General features: G+C 41.9%; 1 protein-coding gene across 1 annotated transcript in view; it reads left to right on the top strand.

Moving 5' to 3' along the window:
• Positions 1–22,795, top strand: part of LOC126482143 (uncharacterized) — a 58,216-nt gene that overhangs the window by 16,571 nt on the left and 18,850 nt on the right. Inside the window, exon 2 of the mRNA XM_050106120.1 lies at positions 19,694–19,930. Within this exon, the coding sequence (XP_049962077.1) occupies positions 19,694–19,930 (237 nt within the window). The remainder of the gene's footprint in view (positions 1–19,693; positions 19,931–22,795) is intronic.

Here is a 22,795-nt window from a genome sequence, read left to right as displayed (position 1 = left end):
CTACTTATCACTGTTACTACGTCGGATGATTCTAACAAAATTTGTTTACTGAATTGTCCATGTGTAACCCATCGGAATGTTGTGGATTCTGGGCAACTGATTTCTTTTGGATTTCACTCCCAAAGACGATAGGTATAACGGGACTCGATTTCCAATAGTTTCGGTACGCAGCAAAGTATTTTACATTCAATACACTGATTGATTACCTGTTAGTTTTATCCGCAATACACTACCGAATGGATTGTCGACTGGTGCAATCTTACCGTACGATAATCCCTCTCTAGACTGTCCACTAATTCCTCTGTGCACTAACTAACTTCAAAATATAAACGTAAGACTAAAGTACTGAGCTAAACAAATATCGCTTGAAAGCCAGTGTCCAATAGATTACTGAAATAGCTCTGAGCCCCCAGCATTTCTGTGCAAATTATCTATTAATTAAAGTTTTAGTTAGTAGCACAACCCACGGACCACAGGGGAAGGTTGGATTTTTCTGAAGTCTGGTTGCGATAAATTCTAAGGACAAATTATCCACAGATTTTTTTCACTCATGGCATTTTCCCAAATTATTTAACAGAATGCAGGGGGGGGGGGGGGGGGGATTTGCGTAATAAAGCACTGTTAGATTTATTTTCCTTATGACCCCTAGCAGCAAGTTTAATCAACTTCCAAGGATGAATGTCTTTTTATGCGAGAGCATAAAATATCGGGCAGTATTTGAACTAGGTCCCCACTTACTCCAAAGTCTCGAAAATTTCGAAGTCCCGCATGCTTAAGATTGAAGTGAAAGTTCCCATATGCTAACGGGTATAATTTCAGAGTTCGGAATCGTCTCCTGACGAAAAAATATTCTAATTACACTGTTCACTGGCGAAACGCGATAAAATTTTTTACGTCCACAACTCGGCGCAGGAAAATCTCAATACCTTCACGGGACGACCAACCCACCGCCCAACCAAATCACCAGAGACTGGTAGAGAATACTGCCCAAACCAGCGTGCCTGAGCCAAGATGGCGGCAGTGTATATATACGCCCGCATAGGTCACATGAGTCAAATCAAGTATATTTGCTCCTACGATTATCACATAAATTACACATTTAAAGCGAAAAACGTTACTTTCGGTGATATTATTGCTGCCGGCCAGAGTGGGCGAACGGTTCTAGGCGCTACAGTCTGGAACCGTGCGACCGCTACGCTCGCAGGTTCGAATCCTGCCTCGGGCCTGGGTGTGTGTGATGTCCTTAGGTTAGTTAGGTTTAAGTAGTTGTAAGTTCTAGAGGATTGATGACCTCAGAAGTTAAATCCCATAGTGCTCAGAGCCATTTGATATTATTGCTAGTAAATATAGTTAATTGTGAACCTAATTCTCTTCTTCTAACTAGTGATGTTCTTTAATGCTCCCGCTACTTTTACGACGTTAATTAATCTTGTGGTTACATTTATCGACTTTTCAGCGCACAATGCACATTCTGGTCTGTAGTTATTTACTCGTGTACCCTTGATGGCTGCAGACACAAAGCTTTATGCCTCGCCTAGAGCCGTCAACACCGACATGACTGGAAACAGGCTACCTGATCGGACAAGTCTCGTTTCAAATCGTATCGAGCGGATGGAGTGTACGGGTACGGAGACAACCTCACGTATCTACAGATCCTGCGTGTCATGTTAGGGGACTGTTCAAGCTGGTGGAGCCACTGTAATGGTGTTGGGCGTGTGTAGTTGGTGTGATATGAGACCCCTGATACGTCTAGATACGACTCTGACAAGTGACACATACGTAAGCAATCTGTCTGATCACCTGCATGCATTCATATCCATCGTGCATTCCGACGGACTTGGACAATTGCAGCATGACAATGCAAGAACCCACGCTTCCAGAATTGCTACAGAGTGGCTGCAGGAACACTCTTCTGAGTTCAGACAATTCCGCTCGCCACTAAACATCCCAGACATGAACGTTATTGAGCGTATCTGGGATACCTTGCAACGTGCTGTTCTGAAGAGGTCTCCATCGCCTTTTATTCTTACGGATTTGTGAACAGCCCTGCAGCATTCATTGTGTGAATTCCCTCCCGAACTACCTCAGACATTAGGCGACTCCATGCTTCGTCGTGTTGCGGCACTTGTGCGTGCGCGAGGCCCTGCACAATGTTAGGCATTTGTACCAGTTTCTCTGGCCCTTCAGTGTATATAAGATTTTTCAGTCCTTCATTGGATACTTTAGTCTCTCGTGCAGGTTCTTTCCACCATTTTGCTCCCCAACGTCTTTAGGGCGCTTGAAACACCAGCACCATCTTCTTGAGTCGTCTGCCAGCATCAGAATTTCTCATACATAGTGTCCGCTCCAATAGTTGAGCTCGAAGAGTGCCGACATCTAGCGGACGAACTACAAAGCAGCTGCCGCTGTGGGTGCCGACGCTCATCCACCGCCTAGCTTGACAACACCCCTTCTTATCTGTCAACTGTGACTTCATGCGCCAACAAATGTTCAAATACGTGTGAAATCTTATGGGACTTAACTGCTAAGGTCATCAGTCCCTAACCTTACACACTACTTAACCTAAATTATCCTAAGGACAAACACACACACCCATGCCCGAGGGAGGACTCGAACCTCACCCGGGACCAGTCGCACACTCCATGACTGCAGCGCCTTAGACCGCTCGGGTAATCCCGCCCACCGGAGCGCCAACAACTGTCAACAAACTCCGCGATATCTGCCGCCTCCGCTCCGCAACGAAGCCCACTGGTGACCGACCGCTCGCTGGCCGGACGTGCTACGCGAGCACAAATCCGGTGACTAGAAGCAAAAGAAGTTGCACAAAATTTGATGACAACTAAAGGAAAAAAAATAAACGCGAGATCCAAATTTCCCAAAAAAAAATGGTTCAAATGGCTCTGAGCACTATGGGACTTAACTTCTGAGGTCATCAGTCCCCTATAACTTTCAACTACTTAAACCTAACTAACCTAAGGACAACACATACATCCATGCCTGAGGCAGGATTCGAACCTGCGATCGTAGCGGTCGCGCGGTTCCAGACTGAAGCGTCTACAACCGCACGGCAACTCCGGCCGGCCAAATTTCCCAACCCTAGACTATATGTAGGCTACACATTATCAATGCTCAACCTACGCGAAACAGGGTCCAGAGAGACCTTCAGAAGTCACATCTGTGGCTGTACAGTCACACTTTGAAAAACATACTAATAAATACGAGGAGATTTTTGGTAGCCAGCTCCGAAGGAGCAATTTAGCTTTGTTCAAATGGTTCAAATGGCTCTGAGCACTATGGGACTTAACATCTGTGGTCATCAGTCCCCTAGAACTTAGAACTACTTAAACCTAACTAACCTAAGGACATCACACACATCCATGCCCGAGGCAGAATTCGAACCTGCGACCGTAGCAGTCGCGCGGTTCCGGACTGAAGCGCCTTAACCGCTAGACCACCGCGGCCGGCTTTAGCTTTGTTCTTTCAGAAGTTATTTAAGTGTTACAGAAATAAATTTATGTTATTATTACTCATATTCAGATTTTTATTTATTCGTATGGCTAGGGTCCCCCGTCGGGCAGACCGTTTGCCGGGTGCCGGTCTTTCAATTTGACGCCACTTCGGCGACCTGCAGTCGCATAGGATGATGATGAGGAGAACACAACACCCAGTCCATGGGCGGAGAAAATTCCTCCTCCCAGCCGGGAATCGAACCCGGGCCCAGAGGTTTGACAATCCGTCACGCTGACCATTCAGCTACCGGGGGCAGATAATCAATTTATATGTACTATTTGGAATCAAGATGGATGCAAACTGTTAGATTCTGACATAGCTCAATGGCTCCCATCTTTAAAACACTGCAGCTATGTATTAATGGAAACTGGATAACTGAAAAAGAAGTGGAAGTAACCAACAACGCAGCTTGAAAATTTGGTAACAACACAAATAAATTTAAAGCTCTGTTTTAGAGCTAAATTCTCTTACGTCAGTCGTTCATTGCAGTTATCCTGAAATTGCTTTATACGATCTTTTGAAGATTCAGATTTACTCAAAAGTACTTAAACAAGTTGGCACAGTTTCTGACTTTAGGAGAATCACTTTAACAAACACATAAGGGAAAAAAGTGAATCTTTTCCATAATTATATATAATGCTCATGACTGCAATATCCGGTTCACGTCTAATTGCTTGTATTTAATAAAAAAAACTTTGCCCCGATTACTGGAATCGTTGTTGCGCTGTAGATGACGGTTACAGAATGATAAATGGGTAGACTCTTCACGTCTCCACTAAGATGGACGTGATGTATTACTAACAAGTTGCTTGTAGTAGCCATTTTCCTCGAAATTCTGTTGGCTACAAATTCCAACTTATATAAATGTTGGATATTCTTGTTGTCCAAAATCCACAATTTCTCTACTTTAGGACACCACTGCCGCTACCACACCAACTTTCGCGCGCTTTGCATCGTTTCAACACTCACAGTATTCTGACATCGAGAGATATATCGCAACCACGACATACACCATGTCTGCGACTGTCATCTTTTCATTTCGTTCAGTCCTTTCCCCGCACGACCAGTCCCAAGGTTGAAAACGCAAAGCGGATTCCTAAGATATTACAGGAAATTTAGAATTTCAAACACAGTGTGAACATTACAGTGTTTATAAAAATAACACTATAATGCTTCCGTTTTTTAAAAAAACGATATCTTTATACATATAAAAGTCTCGTGTCACGACGTCTGTCCCGGATAAATTTCGAAACTACTAAACCGATCTAGATGAAGTTTTGCAGCTAAGTGTAATTTGGTCCAACTTAAATGTAGGATAGTTTTTATCTCGATTATTGAGCTCAATATTTGTTATTGCAAATTAAATGTTTATTATACGACAATAGTATGTATTTATATTCAAGTTCTATGGATCCTAACAGGTTAATTCATCGACACAACACTCTAACATTTTTTTAAATCTAGGTTGGGTAGACATACAGTAGATGGCGTCGTGTTTCGATTTCTAGATGCTGCATTATGATATTTGTTCATGTTTACGACATAACCGTTCTATTACAATTTTTCGTGTATCATTTTTATATTTGTACTGAGTACTGTGTTATAATTGTGCTGTGTATCGTTTGGATATTATCATCACTTTTAACAGAAAAAATAATAATATAAAACTTTACAGATAATTTTCTCTTCCGTTGATCTTTATACCACCTCGAAAACTTGTAACTATTTCTTGCTTTCTTCCTACTTTATCATTTGTATTTCGCTTTAATGTTTTAATCTGTTAATTGTTAATAAATTCATCCATTAATTTTGATGTAATTTATTTATTAAAATAATAAATATTATCATTTTTTCAATTTCTGCATAATGGTGCGGATAAACTCTAACATCAACAATGCGTGTAGCAGACAAGCACAGCGCAAGTATGTTGAGAGAGCTCGTGAATCGGATGAACAAATCGCGGCAAGGAACGCACCTCACCGAATCATGACAGCAGAAATTAGTAGACAAGAATCTCGAGGCCAGTGTGATGAACGTTGTGATAAAATATATCGAGAACAAGAGCGGAGTGAAAACGGCACATAGCCACATTCAGAGAATGCGAAAGCAGGGAACCAGTCGTGCATTAACACGTGCATCATTCGTTCGCCTTGCTTTCGACTACGCACCAGACACTGAATACTCTGCACATTCTAAAATTACAGTTGGTACGATGGACAAAATATGCCAGTATTGTCAAGTGTCAAAATTCCGCAATGAAGCAATCAGTATGTGTTGTGCATCAGGAAAAGGTATACCACCACCTTTTCCTACTCCACCGGAACCCTTACAATCACTTCTTTCTGGCGAATCAGACGATTCGAAACCGTTGTTACTCAAGACACGCAAATTCAGTTCTATGCAAGATTTGAAAGGCAACGATAAACTTCCTACTGTCTGGCGACTTCCGGCAGACATTACAAGTCTTTTCTTGCTCTACTTTTGCCGATAAGATTAACGCATGCTTAAAACAATCGTGACGCTTCGATTGACCATGAACATGCGAGTACAACTGCAAAATGATCCATCGGCACAAGTATTTTTTTAAGCAATTACTGGATATTGGAAACGGTGAAACTGAACTGCATCACAAATACACAAGACATCAGATAGTCAGACAATTTCTGCACTGTTGTTGAGTCAAAAAGTGAACTAATTCAGAGTTTCTTCATAATTGGCTCAGGAATCGTTGTATTTTGGCAGCAATAAATGTTGATGCTAACGAAATTAATTCCCAGATACAACAGTTGCTGCCCGGTGATTTTATGTCTTTTAAAGCTATGACACAATAGCTGATGAAAACGAAGCCGTAAACTATCCAACTGAATTTTTAAATTCCCTGGATATGCCAGGAATGCTACCACAGAATCTTCGGTTTAAGAGTGGTTCAACAATTATTCTTCACGACAATTTAAACGCATTATGCAACGGTACACGTCTGGACATCAAAAGGATCACCGAAAATGTTCCCGAAGCAACCATTTTGACGGGAAAGCTTAAACAATGGTTCAAATGGCTCTGAGCACTATGGGACTTAACTTCTGAGGCCATCAGTCCCCCAGAACTTAGAACTACTTTAGCCTAACTAACCTAAGGACATCACACACATCCATGCCCGAGGCAGGATTCGAACCTGCGACCGTAGCGGTCGCGCGGTTCCAGACTGTAGCGGCTAGAACCGCTCGGTCAGTCCGGTCGGCGGGAAAGTTTAAAGGAGAAATCGTCCTGCTGCCACGTATTCCAGTGATAGCGTCAGAATCTCCATAGCCATTTCGAATGCTTTAATTTCCGATTCGTTTAGTTTTCACGATGACCATAAATAAGTCTCAAGGCCAAACAATATATATTTGCCGGTTTAGACTTGGAAAATACGTGTTTCTCCCATGGGAAACTATGTATCACCTGCTCACGTGAGGGGAAAACCATCAAAAGTATTCGTTTCAGCAAAAGACAGGTTAACCAAAAATATTGTACACCAATTAGTGTTTAGATAATTGAAAATTTTAAATTGTAATAATTTGAAATAATGGAATTGAAAGGCGAAAAATAAATGTTATATGCCTCATTTTTATATGTTATTAGTTTATTAAGTATTTTGTAAATAAGTCACTGATTACAAACTGTAGTTGAATATGAGATGAACAAAATGTAAACTTAAAATTTATGTTGGTTTGTGGTTAATTTAAACATTCCGATACTTTACTAATTACTTTCAAATTTTTGCGAACGTTGCATTCTCAATCTCATACGTCTTAAAATCGGCTAAACTATTTTCAGCTGTATTAGTGAATATTAATTTGACTGTAGTGCGTGGCCGGGCCAGCTAGTCTACTATGTAATTTACTTTTTACGGTTCGTCAATGACATTTGTCATAGTTTATTTGCACCAATATTTTACGATTATTTAGAAATATCGATATTTTTATGTATAGATTTTTGCAGTCACAGATTAATTGAAGAATTTTAATGAATTTTTAAGGAAAATTAACCTGTTACGTTAGAAGCTAGCCTACAACACTGAAAACTTCCACAACTGCCTCCAACTCTCCATCTGCAATTCAGGTATTTCCTTTAGTGTGGTGGTTCAAAAATGGCTCTGAGCACTATGGGACTTAACATCTATGGTCATCAGTCCCCTAGAACTTAGAACTACTTAAACCTAACTAACCTAAGGACATCACACAACACCAAGCCATCACGAGGCAGAGAAAATCCCTGACCCCGCCGGGAATCGAACCCGGGAACCCGGGCGTGGGAAGCGAGAACGCTACCGCACGATTAGTGTGGTGGTTTCTGACGCCATTCTAACGGAATCAACCGAACAGTACATCATAATTATAATTAGTCTTACGAATCAACTGATAATTTTATAATTTTCAACGGTGCTGAAAGCTAATTTTCAGTATCGATATGAGAGCTGTAAATTATGGTAGCTGTGTTGAGAAAGTACCAGAGCACCAAGCGCTAATAGAAAGCACTGATGCTCAAATACATGTAGACACTGATAGCTGGCTAAAGCCGGAGATGAGTTCACCCGAAATTTTAGCGAAAGATGGTCTAAACACAGTTGGCAGTGGCGTCGTTTTTGCTGTTAGTTTATTTGTAGCTAAATTTAAATAGATAGTTCCTGTGAGTTAGTATGGGCAGAGATCGTTCTTTGCAACCGGAATAAAATAAAAAGTTAATCCTTTTACCGGCCTCCCAACTCAGACGATACATAACTGCTGAAACGTTAAAAGAAAACTTGGGTTTCATTACAAACACATACCCGATTCATACATTTATAGTTGTTGGTGAATTTAATTTACTCTCTATATGTTGGCGAAAATACATGTTTAAATCTGGAGGTACGGATAAAACGTCATCCGAAATTGTGCTAAACGCATTCTCTGGAAATTATTTCGAGCAGTTGGTTCATACGCCCACACCGATAGTGAGCGGTTGTGAAAACACTCTTGACCTCTTAGCAGCAAATAAACCTCAGTTAATAACGAGCATCAAAACGGATACAGAGATTAGTGAAAACAGGATTGTCGTGACGAGACTGACTACTGTAACCCCAAAATCCTCCAAAAACGAAAAATTAACCTATTCAGAATAGCAGCTAAACATTCACTTGAAGTCTTCCTGAGAGACAATCTAAACTACTTTCAAATTAACAATGTAGGTGTAGACCAGATGTTGCTTGATTTCAAAGAAATAGTATCGACAGCAGTTGACAGATTTATACAAAATGAATTAACAAACAACGGAGTTGATCCCCACTGTACACAAATCGGGTCAGAACAGTTGCCAGAAACAATGATACTAGCAGATACTAGCATGTGAAATTTAAACGAACGCAAAATCTCCAACATCGGCTATCTTTTACAGAAGCTCGGAGCCATCAATGCGAGTTGCTTATTATAGTTTCAACAACGAAACCTTCTCTCGAAACCTATCAGAAAATCCAAAGAGATTCTAGTCGTATGTAAAATATGCTAGTGGCAAGACACAATTGATGACCGCTCTGCGCGATAGCAATGGAAATACCATCGCCGACAGCGCAGCTAAAGCAGACTTACTAAACATGGTCTTCCGAAATTTCTTCACCAAACAAGAAGAAGTAAATATTCCAGAATTCGAATCAAGGATAGCTGCCACCATGTGGAAATTGGAAGCATATATCCTCGGAGTAGTGAAGCAACTTAAATCACTTAATAAAAGCAAGTCCAGACTGTATACCATTTAGGTTCTTTTCAGAGTAGGCTGATGCGATTGCTCCATACTTACCAATCATATAAAACCGCTCGCCCGACGAAAGATCCATATTCAAAACCTGGGAAGTTGCACAGGTCACACTAATATTTAAGAAAGGTAGTAAGAGTAATCCATTAAATTACACGTTCATATCATTAAGGTCAATATGCAGCAGTATTTTGGAAAATATATCTTGTTCGAAACATGAACTACTTCGAAGAGAATGGTATATTAGCACATAGTCAACACGCATTTACAAAACATCGTTTTTGTGAAACACAACTAGCTCTTTACTCGCACGAAGTGTTGAGTGTTATTGATAAGGGATTTCGTATTTGTAGATTTCTAAAAAGATTTTGACACTGTACCACAGAAGAGGCTTGTAGTGAAATTTCTTCCTGATGGAATATCGTTTCAGTTATGTGACTGGTTTCATGATTTACTGTCAGAGAGGTCTCAGTTCGTAGTAATTGACGGAAAGTCGTCGAGTAAAACAAAAGCGATTTCTTGCGTTCCACAAGGTAGTGTTATAGGTACTCTGCTCTTCCTTATCTAAATGAATTAGGAGACAATCTGAGCAGCTATCTTAGGTTGTTTGCAGATGATGCTGTCGTTTATCGAGAAGATAATTCATCCCAGGACCAAAACAAATTGCAAAACGATTTAGAAAAGATATTTGTGGGATGCAGAAATTGTCAATTGACCCTAAATAGTGAAAAGTTTGAGGTCATCCACATGAGGGCTGAAAAGAATCCATTAAACTTCGGTTACCCGATAAATCAATCAAATATAACGGCCGTAAGTTCAACTAAATACTAGGAAATACCATTACGAACAACTTAAATTGAAAACAAGACATAGAAAATGTTGGGAGGAAGGCGAACCAAAGACTGCGTTTTATTAGCAGAACACATAGAAAATGTAACAGATCTATTAAAGGGATTGTCCACAGTACGCTTGTCCGGCCTCTTTTGGAGTACTGCTGCGCAGTCTGGGATCTATACCAGATAGAATTAATGGAGTACATCGAGAAAGTTCAAAGAAGGGCACCACGTTTTGTACTATACCGAAATGGACTACAGAGAGTCACGGACATGATACAGGATTTGGGATGGATATCATCAAAAGGCGTTTTTTGGTATGGCAGGGTCCTCCCACGAAATTTCAGTCACCAACTCTCTCCTCCGATTGAGAAAATATTTGGTTGTCGCCGCTCTAAATAGGGAGAAACGAGCGTCTTAATAAATTAAGGGAAATCTGAGCTCGCTTGGAAAGATATAGCTGTTCGTTTTTTCATTGTGCTGTTCGAGATTGCAACAATGGAGAATTATTGTGAAGGTGGTTGGATGAACCGGCTGCGAGGCACTTGTGTGATTTGCAGTTGTATCCATGTAGATGTATAAGTAGTATGATTCAGTGAACTAACTAGGATTCGAAGATCCTCGTGTGTGACTGATCTGTTTACAAACAAATCATGTTGTAATATATGGACTGAACTCGATCGACGTGGGGGAAAAGTTCAAGAAACACAGAAGAACGAAGGTCATTACATAAAGTCAAATTCAAAATCAAACAGAAATTGGTTATAAATACATCAAAATATTTCATTTTAATCATAGATTTTAGATATGGACAGAATAAAGTGTCTCGAAAGTTATCGAAGTAGTTGTGTCATTATTTTAATTAATTAACATTCATTATAGGATCATCTGCGATTCTTCAATTACTACAAAATTCTTTTGGAAGAAATTTTCGAGAAATGGATTGAATAGCGTTCTGATATGAGGGTTTGGGGAATTAGTTCATTGAAGCAGTGCTCCACAAAATCCGTTATTTCACTGTGATTGAGAAGTTGCTGTGGCCCTCAGTTGTTGGTAGTGATGCTTGGGATAATATCTGTAAATTCTAAAAGTTAAATACGAGCTCTAAATGGAAAGAGACGTATCATTTGAAGCAATTTTACGTAATAGTGGAAACCGTTACCATACATAAGAACCAATTTTCATAACGCGAAAATTCATTTGAAGGTGAATCAAGAGGCTTCTTTCTGAATCGCTACGTGCGACTAGGTGTAGACTGTGTGACCGAAATCTGTCTTTACTGTACGACAGTAGAGAAGAATTCAGTAGAATTATATCACAACTACCCGGGTGTTCTCAGTCTCCTGCACCCCACAGTGTACAAACCTACACATTTTCTGATGTGGATTCCTATTTCAAAATTATCACCTCACCTTTTCTCGCAACATATTGTTCCACAGGCACAGTTCGTTAACCAACCTGCCATCAATAATTAATTAGTAGCGAAACTAATTCGTGTAACAAACGTAATCTGAAGAAACACCGACGCCGCCGTAGTCAAACTTCGAAACTCCACTGTTTTGCTGTCCCTCGCAACAAACTACCATTGTTTTGCTATCCCTCGCAACAACCCGAGTGCTGTCTATGTTCTACTACACACAAGGTGTACTCTTAGCGCAGCCATACGTCCCATATTCCTATGAGATAACTTATTCGTGCTACAGAGAAGAACAGCGCGAATTTCTTAAAAATTGTTCAAATGGCTCTGAGCACTATGGGACTTAACATCTGAGGTCATCAGTCCTCTAGAATTTAGAACTACTTAAATCTAACTAACCTCAGGACATCACACACATCCATGCCCGAGGCAGGATTCGAACCTTCAACCATAGCGAATTTCTTAATCACCATAATTAATATGTAGCTTGTACTCCTCTACGTGATAGGTGTGTGGGACAGACTGGTACAGATAAGACATACGAGTCATTTTGCTGGATGTCTTGCGAATTGCAGCTGCAGACGCAGCAGCAGCAGCTGCTGAAGAGCGCGCCGCGGTTGGCGGATTTCTTCAGGCAGGCAACTGACAGTGATTTATTGTTCTCTCAAAATACAAATTACCTTCCGCGTCACGACCAAGCGGCCGGATCCCGCCTCTCGCCCAACCCTCCCAAATGCCGCCTGCCGCCCCCACCACGGGGCTAACACGTGCCGCTGCAGGCGCCATCTGAGCGTTAAAGCTCCTTTATCCTACGCATGATGCCCTTCCCCCATCGACAGCGAAAGGCTAGCGTGCTCAAGTTCTGGAGCAACTCCTTATTCATGGAATTCCGGACCCACGCTCGGAGGCTGCAAATGGGGAAAGCCACTGACGTAAGCGAAATGACAAACAGGAGATTGTTATGGGCCAGCGCTTGGGAACGGGCGCCTCGGAAACACCAATACTGCCAAGTAGGCAGTCTGTGGCAGACCTGGTGGAAGAGTACAGTGCCGCTGCAAGCGCCGGTGTATCCCAGCACACCGTTCAGAATACATTTCTGAATGGAGGGCTCCATCGCAGAGGACCACAATGTGTTCCCATGTTGGCCAAATGACACCTCCACTTACGATTCTTGTGGACAATGGATCACAGAGACTGGTCAAAGATCGATATAAATGCGTCATCAAGTGGGAGGCACTTGTTGTTGCACCAGGTCTATAAATGTTCAAATGCGTGTGAATTCGGAAGGGACCAAACTGCTGTTGTCATCGGTACCTAGACTCACACACTACTTAAACTAACTTATGCTACCGACAACACACACACCCACGCCCGAGGAAGGACTCGAACCTCCCGCGGGAGGGGCCAGGTCGATAGTGTCGTGTCCAGGTACAGCGTCATCCAAGTGAAAGTCTCCTTGTAACATGTGCCGTACTCATGTCGCAGGTCGCCGTTTACAGTATTGTGCTGCGTGAGATACATTTCGACTTCTATGGGACCTTTGCTATATAGTGAAACAGAATTTGGGCTACATCACTGCGAATTTCTCCGCCTCCATTGTATGTGGCAAATTATGCTCCACAGTATGTTATATATGCTTAGTAGTCATTTTTGCGCCAGTAAATATCCACACATACTGTAAAAATACATGTATCTTTCTTATGAGAAGAAAAATTTCTTAGCCAAGATTGCGATGAAACACTGTATTGTGCATAACCGGTTTCGGTAAACTATGTTACAAAAATCATCAGACCTTCTTACAGGTTATTATAAACATAACCTGTAGGAAGATCAGAAGATGGTAACGTAGAGTACCGAAACTGGTTATCCACAACACAGTGTGAGACGCCCTGCTAAACCCGCAGGACAGGACCAGTAGTAGGAATTGTGGAAGAGGGCCAGAATGAGCCGCTGTCAGTTAAACTTCAAACATAACACTTTATTTAGTTGTCCAAACATTACAGCGCTACTTCTAAGCTTGACTATCGACAGAAAAGATATTTAATTCTAAAACGGCTGAAGGCCCAGGAATTAGATACAACTGCTATAAATATTTGTTATTTATTCTGAGACAGAAGGCTCTATGCTTTAACCTTAAATAGTATTTAAGGCCAAGCGATGCAAGACTTGACTAGTCAGATAGATTAAGTTTTTTAAATGTGGCTGAAGGCCGATCAATTTAAAACAACATAACTACCATAACCTTTCAATAGGCAGAAGGCCCAATCTTTATGACCAATAAGAAACCTTACTCCAAAACGGATGACGGCCTTTGTTTAAAAAAAAGCTGCGACCAATTTTCCAAGGAAGAAGGCCCAAAGTTTTTAACCTTAAATAGTATTTAAGCCCAAGTGATGTAAGACTTGATAAGTAAGAATCTAAAATTTTAAAGCGGCCGAACGCCCATCATTTTAGGAACAATACAACTACGATAAATTTTCAACAGGAAGAAGGCCCACATCTTTATCTTGAAAGAATGTAATACTTGATAAGTAAGAACCTTAAAACTTAAAGCGGCTGAGGGCCCACGCTTTTAAAAAGCAATACAATAAAACTTCAACAGGCAGAAAGTCCACAGCTTTATCTTCCAAAAGGTAATACTTGATAAGTAGGATCCTTAGAACTTATAGTGGCTGAAGGCCGATGCTTTTAAAAACAATACACTACAATAACTTTTCAACAGGCAGAAAGCCCACAGCTTTATCTTCCAAAAGGTAATACTTAATAAGTGAGATCCTTAAAACTTAAAGCGGCTTAAGGCTGATACTTTAAAACAATACAATAAATTTTCAACAGGCAGAAGACCCAAGCTCTATCTTCAGACAATGTAAGACTTGCCCAATTTAGAAAAACTTACTTTTAAAACGACTGAAGGCCTTTGATTTTAAAAACACAATTACAAGCATAGAAATTCCAACCATCGGCTATGAGCCATTAAAAATACACAATTAAACGCCAACAAGAAAGGCAGTATAGGCAACGGCTCTCAGAAGTTTCCAGGGAGCTCGGTCTGCCCTTGAAATCTTAACGCTCCCTTAGGTGAGAGAAGAAGTCGGCCCAACAATACTCGATCCGCCGGCTACACAACCAAGAGACAGTCAGGGACCCACCGACAAGACGGCTTGCTAACCAACGACCAGTATACGAGATTTCCAAATCCAAAACGTTATAGACATAGCCTCCCACAACCAAAAATACATTAACCCGTCAAAAACTACACACCATGTTGGGCAGCGATAACGGGTGAGGAAACCAAACACTGAGTAACAACCCAGTTTTAAAGCAACGCATAAGCAGGGATCAGCACGGCTCACAGTGATTTTCGCAATCTTGGCTATGAAGCTTTTCTTCTCCTGAGAAAGTAAATACAGATCGCCCCTTCATACTCAGTATGAGTAAACTAATATATATATATATATATATATATATATATATATATATATATATCTGTGTGTGTGTGTGTGTGTGTGTGTGTGTGTGTGTGTGTGTGTGTATCTTTCACATCTCCTCCTAAACCATAGGACCAATTTCAGCCAAACATGGCACAGATACAACTTTACAAAGGATCGCTGTAGGGATGAGAACCTCCTAACTGTGAAAGGGAAGGAGATGAGGGCGAAAACGTAGTGTAGCGCACGATGCGCGCATAGCGTATTTTGTTCATCCAGTATTGGACAACCGGGCAGTGGGAGGACTTAACTTGCAACGTATTTTACATATAATTCATACCTTTAGGGAACGTTTCCTCTCTGGCAACGCCCACAAAATGATAAAAGGAAAAAAGTTTACGTTTACACCTTTTCAGTGTTCATGAAGTAAAACTGCATGAAGCATTAAGTTTGACGTTAATTTATTATTCTTTTCTACTAACTGTATTGCGACACATTCTGTAGACAGTAGCCACATAACCCTGAATGAACCAACAAAATTACATCATTGTACGACACACAGTTCAGCAGTTGTTCTTGTTTGATGCGGCCCGCCACAAATTACTCTCTTGTGCCAGCCATTTTCATCTCAGAGAATCACTTTCAACATACGTCTTCAATTATTTGCTTGATGTATTCCAGTCTTTGATTTCCTCTATAGTTTTTATCCTCTACAGCTCCTTCTAATACCTTGGAAGCTATTCTGTGATGTCTAAACAGATGTTCTATCATCCTGTCCCTTCTTCTTGTCAGTGTTTTATATATATTACTTTCCTCGTCGATTCCGCGGTGAATCTCCCAATTCCTTAGCTTATCGGTCCACTTAATTTTCAAAATTCGTCTGTAGCACCACATCTCAAATGCTTCGATTCTCTTCTGTTCCGGTTTTCCCGTAGTCAATGTTTCGCTATGTTTGAAACTAGTAGATTTATTTTGGATGTTGTTGTTGTGGTCTTCAGTCCTGAGACATGTTTGATGCAGCTCTCCATGCTACTCTATCCTGTGCAAGCTTCTTCATCTCCCAGTACCTACTACAACCTACATCCTTCTGAAACTGCTTAGTGTATTGATCTCTTGGTCTCCCTCTACGATTTTTACCCTACACGCTGCCCTCCAATGCTAAATTTGTGGTCCCTTGATGCCTCAAAACATGTCCTACCAACCGATCCCTTCTTCTAGTCAAGTTGTGCCACAAACTTCTCTTCTCCCCAATCCTATTCAATACCTCCTCATTAGTTACGTGATCTACCCATCTTATCTTCAGCATTCTTCTGTAGCACCACATTTCGAAAGCTTCTGTTCTCTTCTTGTCCAAACTGGTTATCGTCCATGCATTTTTTGCAGGTGTTAGTCTGTTTTTTAAGGCCTCCTTACTCCGTCCATCACGATTTAGTTTACTGCCTATGTAACAGAGTTCATTGATTTTGTCTACTTAGTAAAAGTACGGCAAGTAAGTGCTAGTCTTACGAGGTTAATAGTTCGGTACCGAACATGAGAATTCGGTTTCTGTTGCGTACTATACTCCTATTAAAGGACCATGATTATGAGTATCTGGCCTACGTTGCCAGAAATTCTAGAAATATTTCTGGCGATCACGGCATTTTTTCATATGTGTATGTGAGAGAGCTAGGAAGAGACAGAGTGAGATAGCACATATGAATTACAACTGGTGCAAAATATTAATCACGGGACGGTGATTATCAAATTGATTTGTTCGACTGATATACAAGGAAAAACATCTGAATGGGAATTAAAGTGCAGGGAGAAGAAATAAAATCATATTGGTTTGAAAGTAACACAGTAATAGTCTCACAGACGGCAAAGGAGTTGGGAGGGTAGTTGGACGGAATGGATAGTGTATTGAGAAAACATTGACGGATGAATATTAACATAAGTAAAACATGAGTAATGGAATGTAGCCTCGAATTAAATCAAGTGATACTGAGGGAATTAAATCAGAGAGACTGAAAGTAGTAGATGAGTTTTACTATTTGGGAAGCGAAGTAAGTTTTAAAGGGAGAACTAGGGAGTATTTGAAATGCAGATTGGCAACAGCGAAACAAGCATTTCTGGAAAAGAGAAGAATTTATTAACATAAAATATCAATTGAGGTTGATGAAAAGCTCTCGGGTTTCTAGCGGGTGGCAGTATTATAAATCCGCGACGTGTCGACGAGTGACATACTAATCATATTCTGGCGAAGATCACTACGGAAGAGACGCTGAAGTGCCTGCTCTCTATAATCTTGTATTTGTTGCCATTATTTTTTTGCCACTGTTACTTAGTAGCTGTAGTGGTAGTAGTAGTAGTAGCAGTGATGTTGTTGTTAGGTCTTGAATCTGGTTTGATATAACTCCTAACTTCGCCAGAAGATGATGAGTGTGTCACTCGTCGAAAGGTCGCGGTTTTATAATACTGCCACCTGGGTGCAAACCCGAGAGCTTTTCATCAACTGTACATGCCGGAAAAGTCTACATTCGCATATATCAATTGCAGTATCATGGAATCTTTTCTGAAGGCATTTGTCTGAAGCGTAACCTTGTATGGAAGCGAAACGTGGGTCCGCGTTCATACAAGAAAAGAAGCTTTTGAAACGTTGTGCTATAGGAAAACTCAGATTTGTTTGTAGGATATCATTTGAGAAAAGGCAGGCTGAATTTCCCACGAGCGATACTTTCTAAATCCTTGCTGACTTATGTACAGATACTTTTGTATCTCACGAACTCCTGAAGATAGACGTTGACTGTGGATATTGCATCAGAGACACAGTCCCTTTGACGGTTCAGAGATGTCGCTAAACCTGCTCAATGACGTAAACAACTATGCATGAGCAGCGCCTATTAGACGGAGGGGGTCCGACAGGCGATCAGGTCCAGTCATTCCACCAGGAAGGAGGTATACGGCTAGTGTTGTCTCTGGTTCAACCATGCCTAGACAATCAATACCGCGATTCCACAGCGTCCACATTGTTACTTTGTGCCAGGAAGGGCTCCCAACAAAGGAAGTACCCAGGCGTCTCGGAGTGAACCAAAGCGATGTAGTTGCGACATGAAGATACAGGGTGTCAGGAAATATCTATGACATGCCTCGCCCAACGGCCACTACTGCAGTGGATGCCTGCTACCTACGCATTATGGCTCGGAGGAACCGTACGGCGACGCCACCATGTTGAATAACGCTTCTCGTGCAGCCACATGCGCAATAGGCTTAAAGATGCGCAACTTCACTCCCGACGTCGATGGCGAGGTCCATCTTTGCAACCAAGACACCATGCAGCGTGGTACAGATGTGCCCACCAACGTGCCGAAAGGATCGCTCAGGATTGGCATCACGCTCTCTTCACCGGTGAGTGTCGCAATATGCCTTCAACCAGACAATCGTCGGAGAAGTGTTTGGAGGCAACCCGGTTAGGTTGAACTATTTAGACACACTGTGCAGCGAGTGCAGCAAGGTGGAGGTTCCCTGCTGTTTTGGGGTGGCATTATGTGGGGCAGATGTACGCCGCTGGTGGTCATGGAAGGCGCCGTAATGGCTGCACGATACGTGAATTCCATCCTCCGACCGACAGTGCAACAATATCGGCAGCATATTGGCAAGGCATTCGTCTTCATGGACTACAATTCACGCCCCCATCGTGTACATCTTGTGAATGAATTCTTTCAGGAGGACGACACCGCTCGACTAGAGTGGCCAGCGTGTTCTCCAGACATGAACCCTATCAAATATGCCTGGGATAGATTGGAAAGAGCTGTTTATGGACGAAGTGACCACCAACCACTCTTAGGGACCTACGCCGAATCGCTGTTGAGGAGTGAGACAATATGGACCAACAGTGTCTTGATGAACTTGTGGATAGTATGCCACGACGACTACAGGCATGCATCAATGCAAGAGGACCTGCTACTGGGTATTAGCGGTACCGTTGTGTACAGCAATCTGGACCACCACCTCAGAAGGTCTCGCTGTATGATGGTGCAAATGTGTGGTTTTCATGAGCTATAAAAAGGGCGGAAATAATTTTAATGTTGATCTCTATTCCGGGTTTTTGTACAGGTTTCGCAACCCTCGGAACCGAAGTGATGCAAAACTTTTTTTGATGTTCAAGTAGTTCAAATGGCTCTTAGCACTATGGCACTTAACAGTCCCCTAGAACTACTTAGACCGAAATAACCTAAGGACGTCACACACATTCATGCCGAAGGCAGGATTCGAACCTGCGACCGTAGTGCACGTGGTTCCAGACTGAAGTGCCTAGAACCGCTCGGCCACAGCGGCCGGCTTTTCTGATGTGTGTATCTTCGAACTCAATATGTGATCAGTAGTTCTGAATCAGCCGATGTTAAGTGTATTGATTTTTTTCCTTATATACAGGAGTCATCTGCTCTTTTTTCAGATCCTTGGGACTTTGGGTTGGATGAGAGATTCTCGATAAATGCAAGCTATGCAAGGGGCAATGCCGCATTGTACTCTCTGTTAGACGGAACTGGACGTAGCGAGTGCTTGGCTTCCAACTTTAACAGTTGCTTCTCTGCGCTAGAGGTTGTGATTTCTACGTCCTCGATAACTGATTCTATGTGGGATCAAACGACAGTACGTCCCAACGGGACATGACACTCATAGAGACGAATGGCATCCACATCTAGTGGACGCGATCTGGCGTCGATTCCCAATTGATGCAGGGCTAAGGTGTGTGTTTGAAGCGGCGGTGCAGCGCTGCGTCAGACGCCAGTTGTGGCTGACATGGCGTCCTCGGCTGTCACGGCCACTGCGCGGGTCGCAGGGCACTGCTGGCCGCGTCGCGGCGCTGGTGGCGTCGGTGAATCGGGACAGCGCGGGCGGCGCCGAACCGCAGACTCCTACGTCAGGCGACCCTCGCTGTACGACAGATGGGAGTCGAACGTATCTCGTCTGCTCAACAGATCTCGACCGATGCCCTGGTGAGTGGATGGTCTCGTATTGACAGCACCAGGGTGATGCACTGTTTTTCCGCTTTCTCGGCATCGTCACGTAGCCGTGATTGCCGAAAAACTAAGCCAGCGACCTGTTTAGCCCTTTCTCTGGTACTTCATCAAGGAAACTGGGAACGCAGCTAGACACGACGTACTGGAACAATAACAAAACCACTCGCTGTGTTTGATTCTACCTCATTCATTCTTTTTAACACGTGCTGTCAGTTTCGACACCAAATGGTGTGATCTTCAGGCGCCAAGCGTAACCTGCAATCCACAGCCGTTTTCATGTGCAGTGATCAGAATCGTATGTAACGGGCCAGTTAACGTTGGCCCGCTGCATACGATTCTGTCCACCGCATATGAAAACGGCCAGTAGGTTACGCTTGGGGACTGAAGATGACACATTTGGAGCTGAAACTGGGCACGTGTTAAAAAGAATAATCGGTGGTGGTGGTGGTGTTGCCAGCATCAGCAGGAGACGTGGAATCCACGCCATTCTTTCGGACCACAATTTTCCTCACCCTATTCGGAAAAACTTAGTCCCCGACATCTGCGGCATGTTACTTCACAGAAGACTATTTACGTGGATGATGCGAATAGAAACTAAGTTATTGATATTCACTTCCATCAATGTATATGTACACTCCTAAAGTTTTACGCTACTATTGTTCACACAGTCACAGTCACAGTCACAGTATGAAGTCAGTTGTGTTTTATTCAGGATACTTATTTTATACACTGCATTTGCGAAGTATGAAATATGAAAATAATAATTCTCCAAGAGTACTATTATGTTTACACGTATCAGAAAAGAATCTATATCCAGCTGTACAGAAACACTAAATATTACAAGAATTTCCAAGGTTTATATACGAGAATGTAGAGACTAAATTACCTAACACACTTAGTGGGTAACAGGTGCAATGGGCATCACAGGTAATGAAACGACAGGTGTGTTTCATCTTCTGAAAAGAATACTTGAATACTGCAAGAGCTTCAGGGTAGAACACGGATTTTGTAAGATGTAGTACTATCCCTCTCGGATTTCCTTCCCTTTTGTACAGTATAATCAACCACAACTTAGTGATAGCTTATTCCATAAGAAATACCGTTTTACAAGCGCTATTACGACGTATTATCTTACGTAATGAAACTATACACATTATTAGAACAGCCACACAAAACAAATTCAACATAAATGCCATATCTCCTCCAGCCTCTTGAAGGTGGAGTTGGTTGCATATGGCTAATATCCCATTAGCTGACACGTCGGTCATCAGTAAGAATGGCTTCAGTGAAAATGTACAGAGCATCGTTCTATACAGGCTCAGCCACAAAAACTGACACATTTTATTCGTCTTAGGTGCTCTCACAGTTTGAAATAATGCAACGACAGTTCAACCGATAAGACTCACGTAATCATCATCTAAATAACCATAGTATATTTCCACGTAACATTACATTACGCTCATGTTCTTACTCATCCCATGCTACACCTGCTCCAGATTCTGCTGTCAGCTAGTTGAACTCGAGAGATCACTGACTGCGGTACAGTAGTGGTAACTGTATCACCATCTCACGTCAATTCGGTACCTCAGCTGTGGCGAGTTTCACACTGTGTTGCTTTGAACCATTTCACAGGTGATGTGAATTAAAAAATCCTACCCGTAGGTAATGCCGTATCTGTGCTGCATCTGTCATAAGCGTTGGTACACTTGTAATGATTGCCCTTACCTTCAGTTCCTGTAACTACTGTTACAGAGTCTTCCATACCTAACGACAGGAAAGAATTACAGACAGAAATCAAGCCATACGGCTCAAAATTAAAGGAACAAAACCTTCATAAACAACTCAGGCGTTTTGTTGACGTCAACTCACTTATCTACTACAGTATATCCCTGAAGAACTCTGGAACCTAAAACTCATATATTTTCCTTAGCAACTTGAACATCCTCGGGACGAATTAAATATATTATTCGACAAGACAATCCCACCGTTGTCAACTGTAACTTCGAACTGTATACTTTTCCGGAAGCCAAGGCTTCCCGTGGTTTAGCCAAGCACTCTCTCTACAATGTCTAGCGCAAAGCTTCTTTTTCGACCACTGAAGAACATCACATCATCAGACTCAGTACAAAGAGCTGCATGATCTGGTAGATTATATTGAGTACACATTGGGGGTGTCATAGGATAATGCACTGTCCCTTTTCCCCGAAATAAATGTACACCTGTTTCCACATTTTTGACCTGACATATAAACTATAAAACTCTTGCTGTTTAGTTGTTGTTTACAGCGATGTTATCTTGCGAGGTCTTTCTCAGGTAAACTCACGGCACTTGGAACTGGTGATAAACGTCCACGTACGTTATAGCTGTGATGCTCGAATAACGGATCACAGCTCACCATTCTATTCACATGTATCCAGGCTACGTCGACAGAAGCGCAGAGATTTACACACAATGTGTCTCGTCTGCCGTCTTATCAACGTTCAGTATACAATCCTCCCATCTCTCCCGGTCCTTAAATCACTTGTCTAAAAAACCAGCAGCAGAAACACTCGTTTGCAGCAAAGCAAAATCCTTACGGTCCCATTACATCAGTCAGCCGCTTTCCATACGTCCTTTTCAATAGCAGAAGTCCTACATTCAAGTGATCTCCCGTAGTATTTCAGAGAATTAAATATTATCTTGATTTTCAAAGTCAATTAATAACACATCTACTAAACGACCATCATGTCTGCCTTGGGAGAGATAGTCATGGCAAAACTATTCCACCTGGTACGCAAGATATTTCAGTCAGGTGAAATGTCCTCAAATCCAATGAAGAATGTTGCAGTTCGAATTGAAAAG

This window comes from Schistocerca serialis, chromosome 5, assembly GCF_023864345.2.
Source record: "Schistocerca serialis cubense isolate TAMUIC-IGC-003099 chromosome 5, iqSchSeri2.2, whole genome shotgun sequence".
Taxonomy (NCBI): domain Eukaryota; kingdom Metazoa; phylum Arthropoda; class Insecta; order Orthoptera; family Acrididae; genus Schistocerca; species Schistocerca serialis.
The sequence above is the reverse complement of the archived record's forward strand: the minus strand, read 5'-3'. Positions and strand labels throughout refer to the sequence as shown.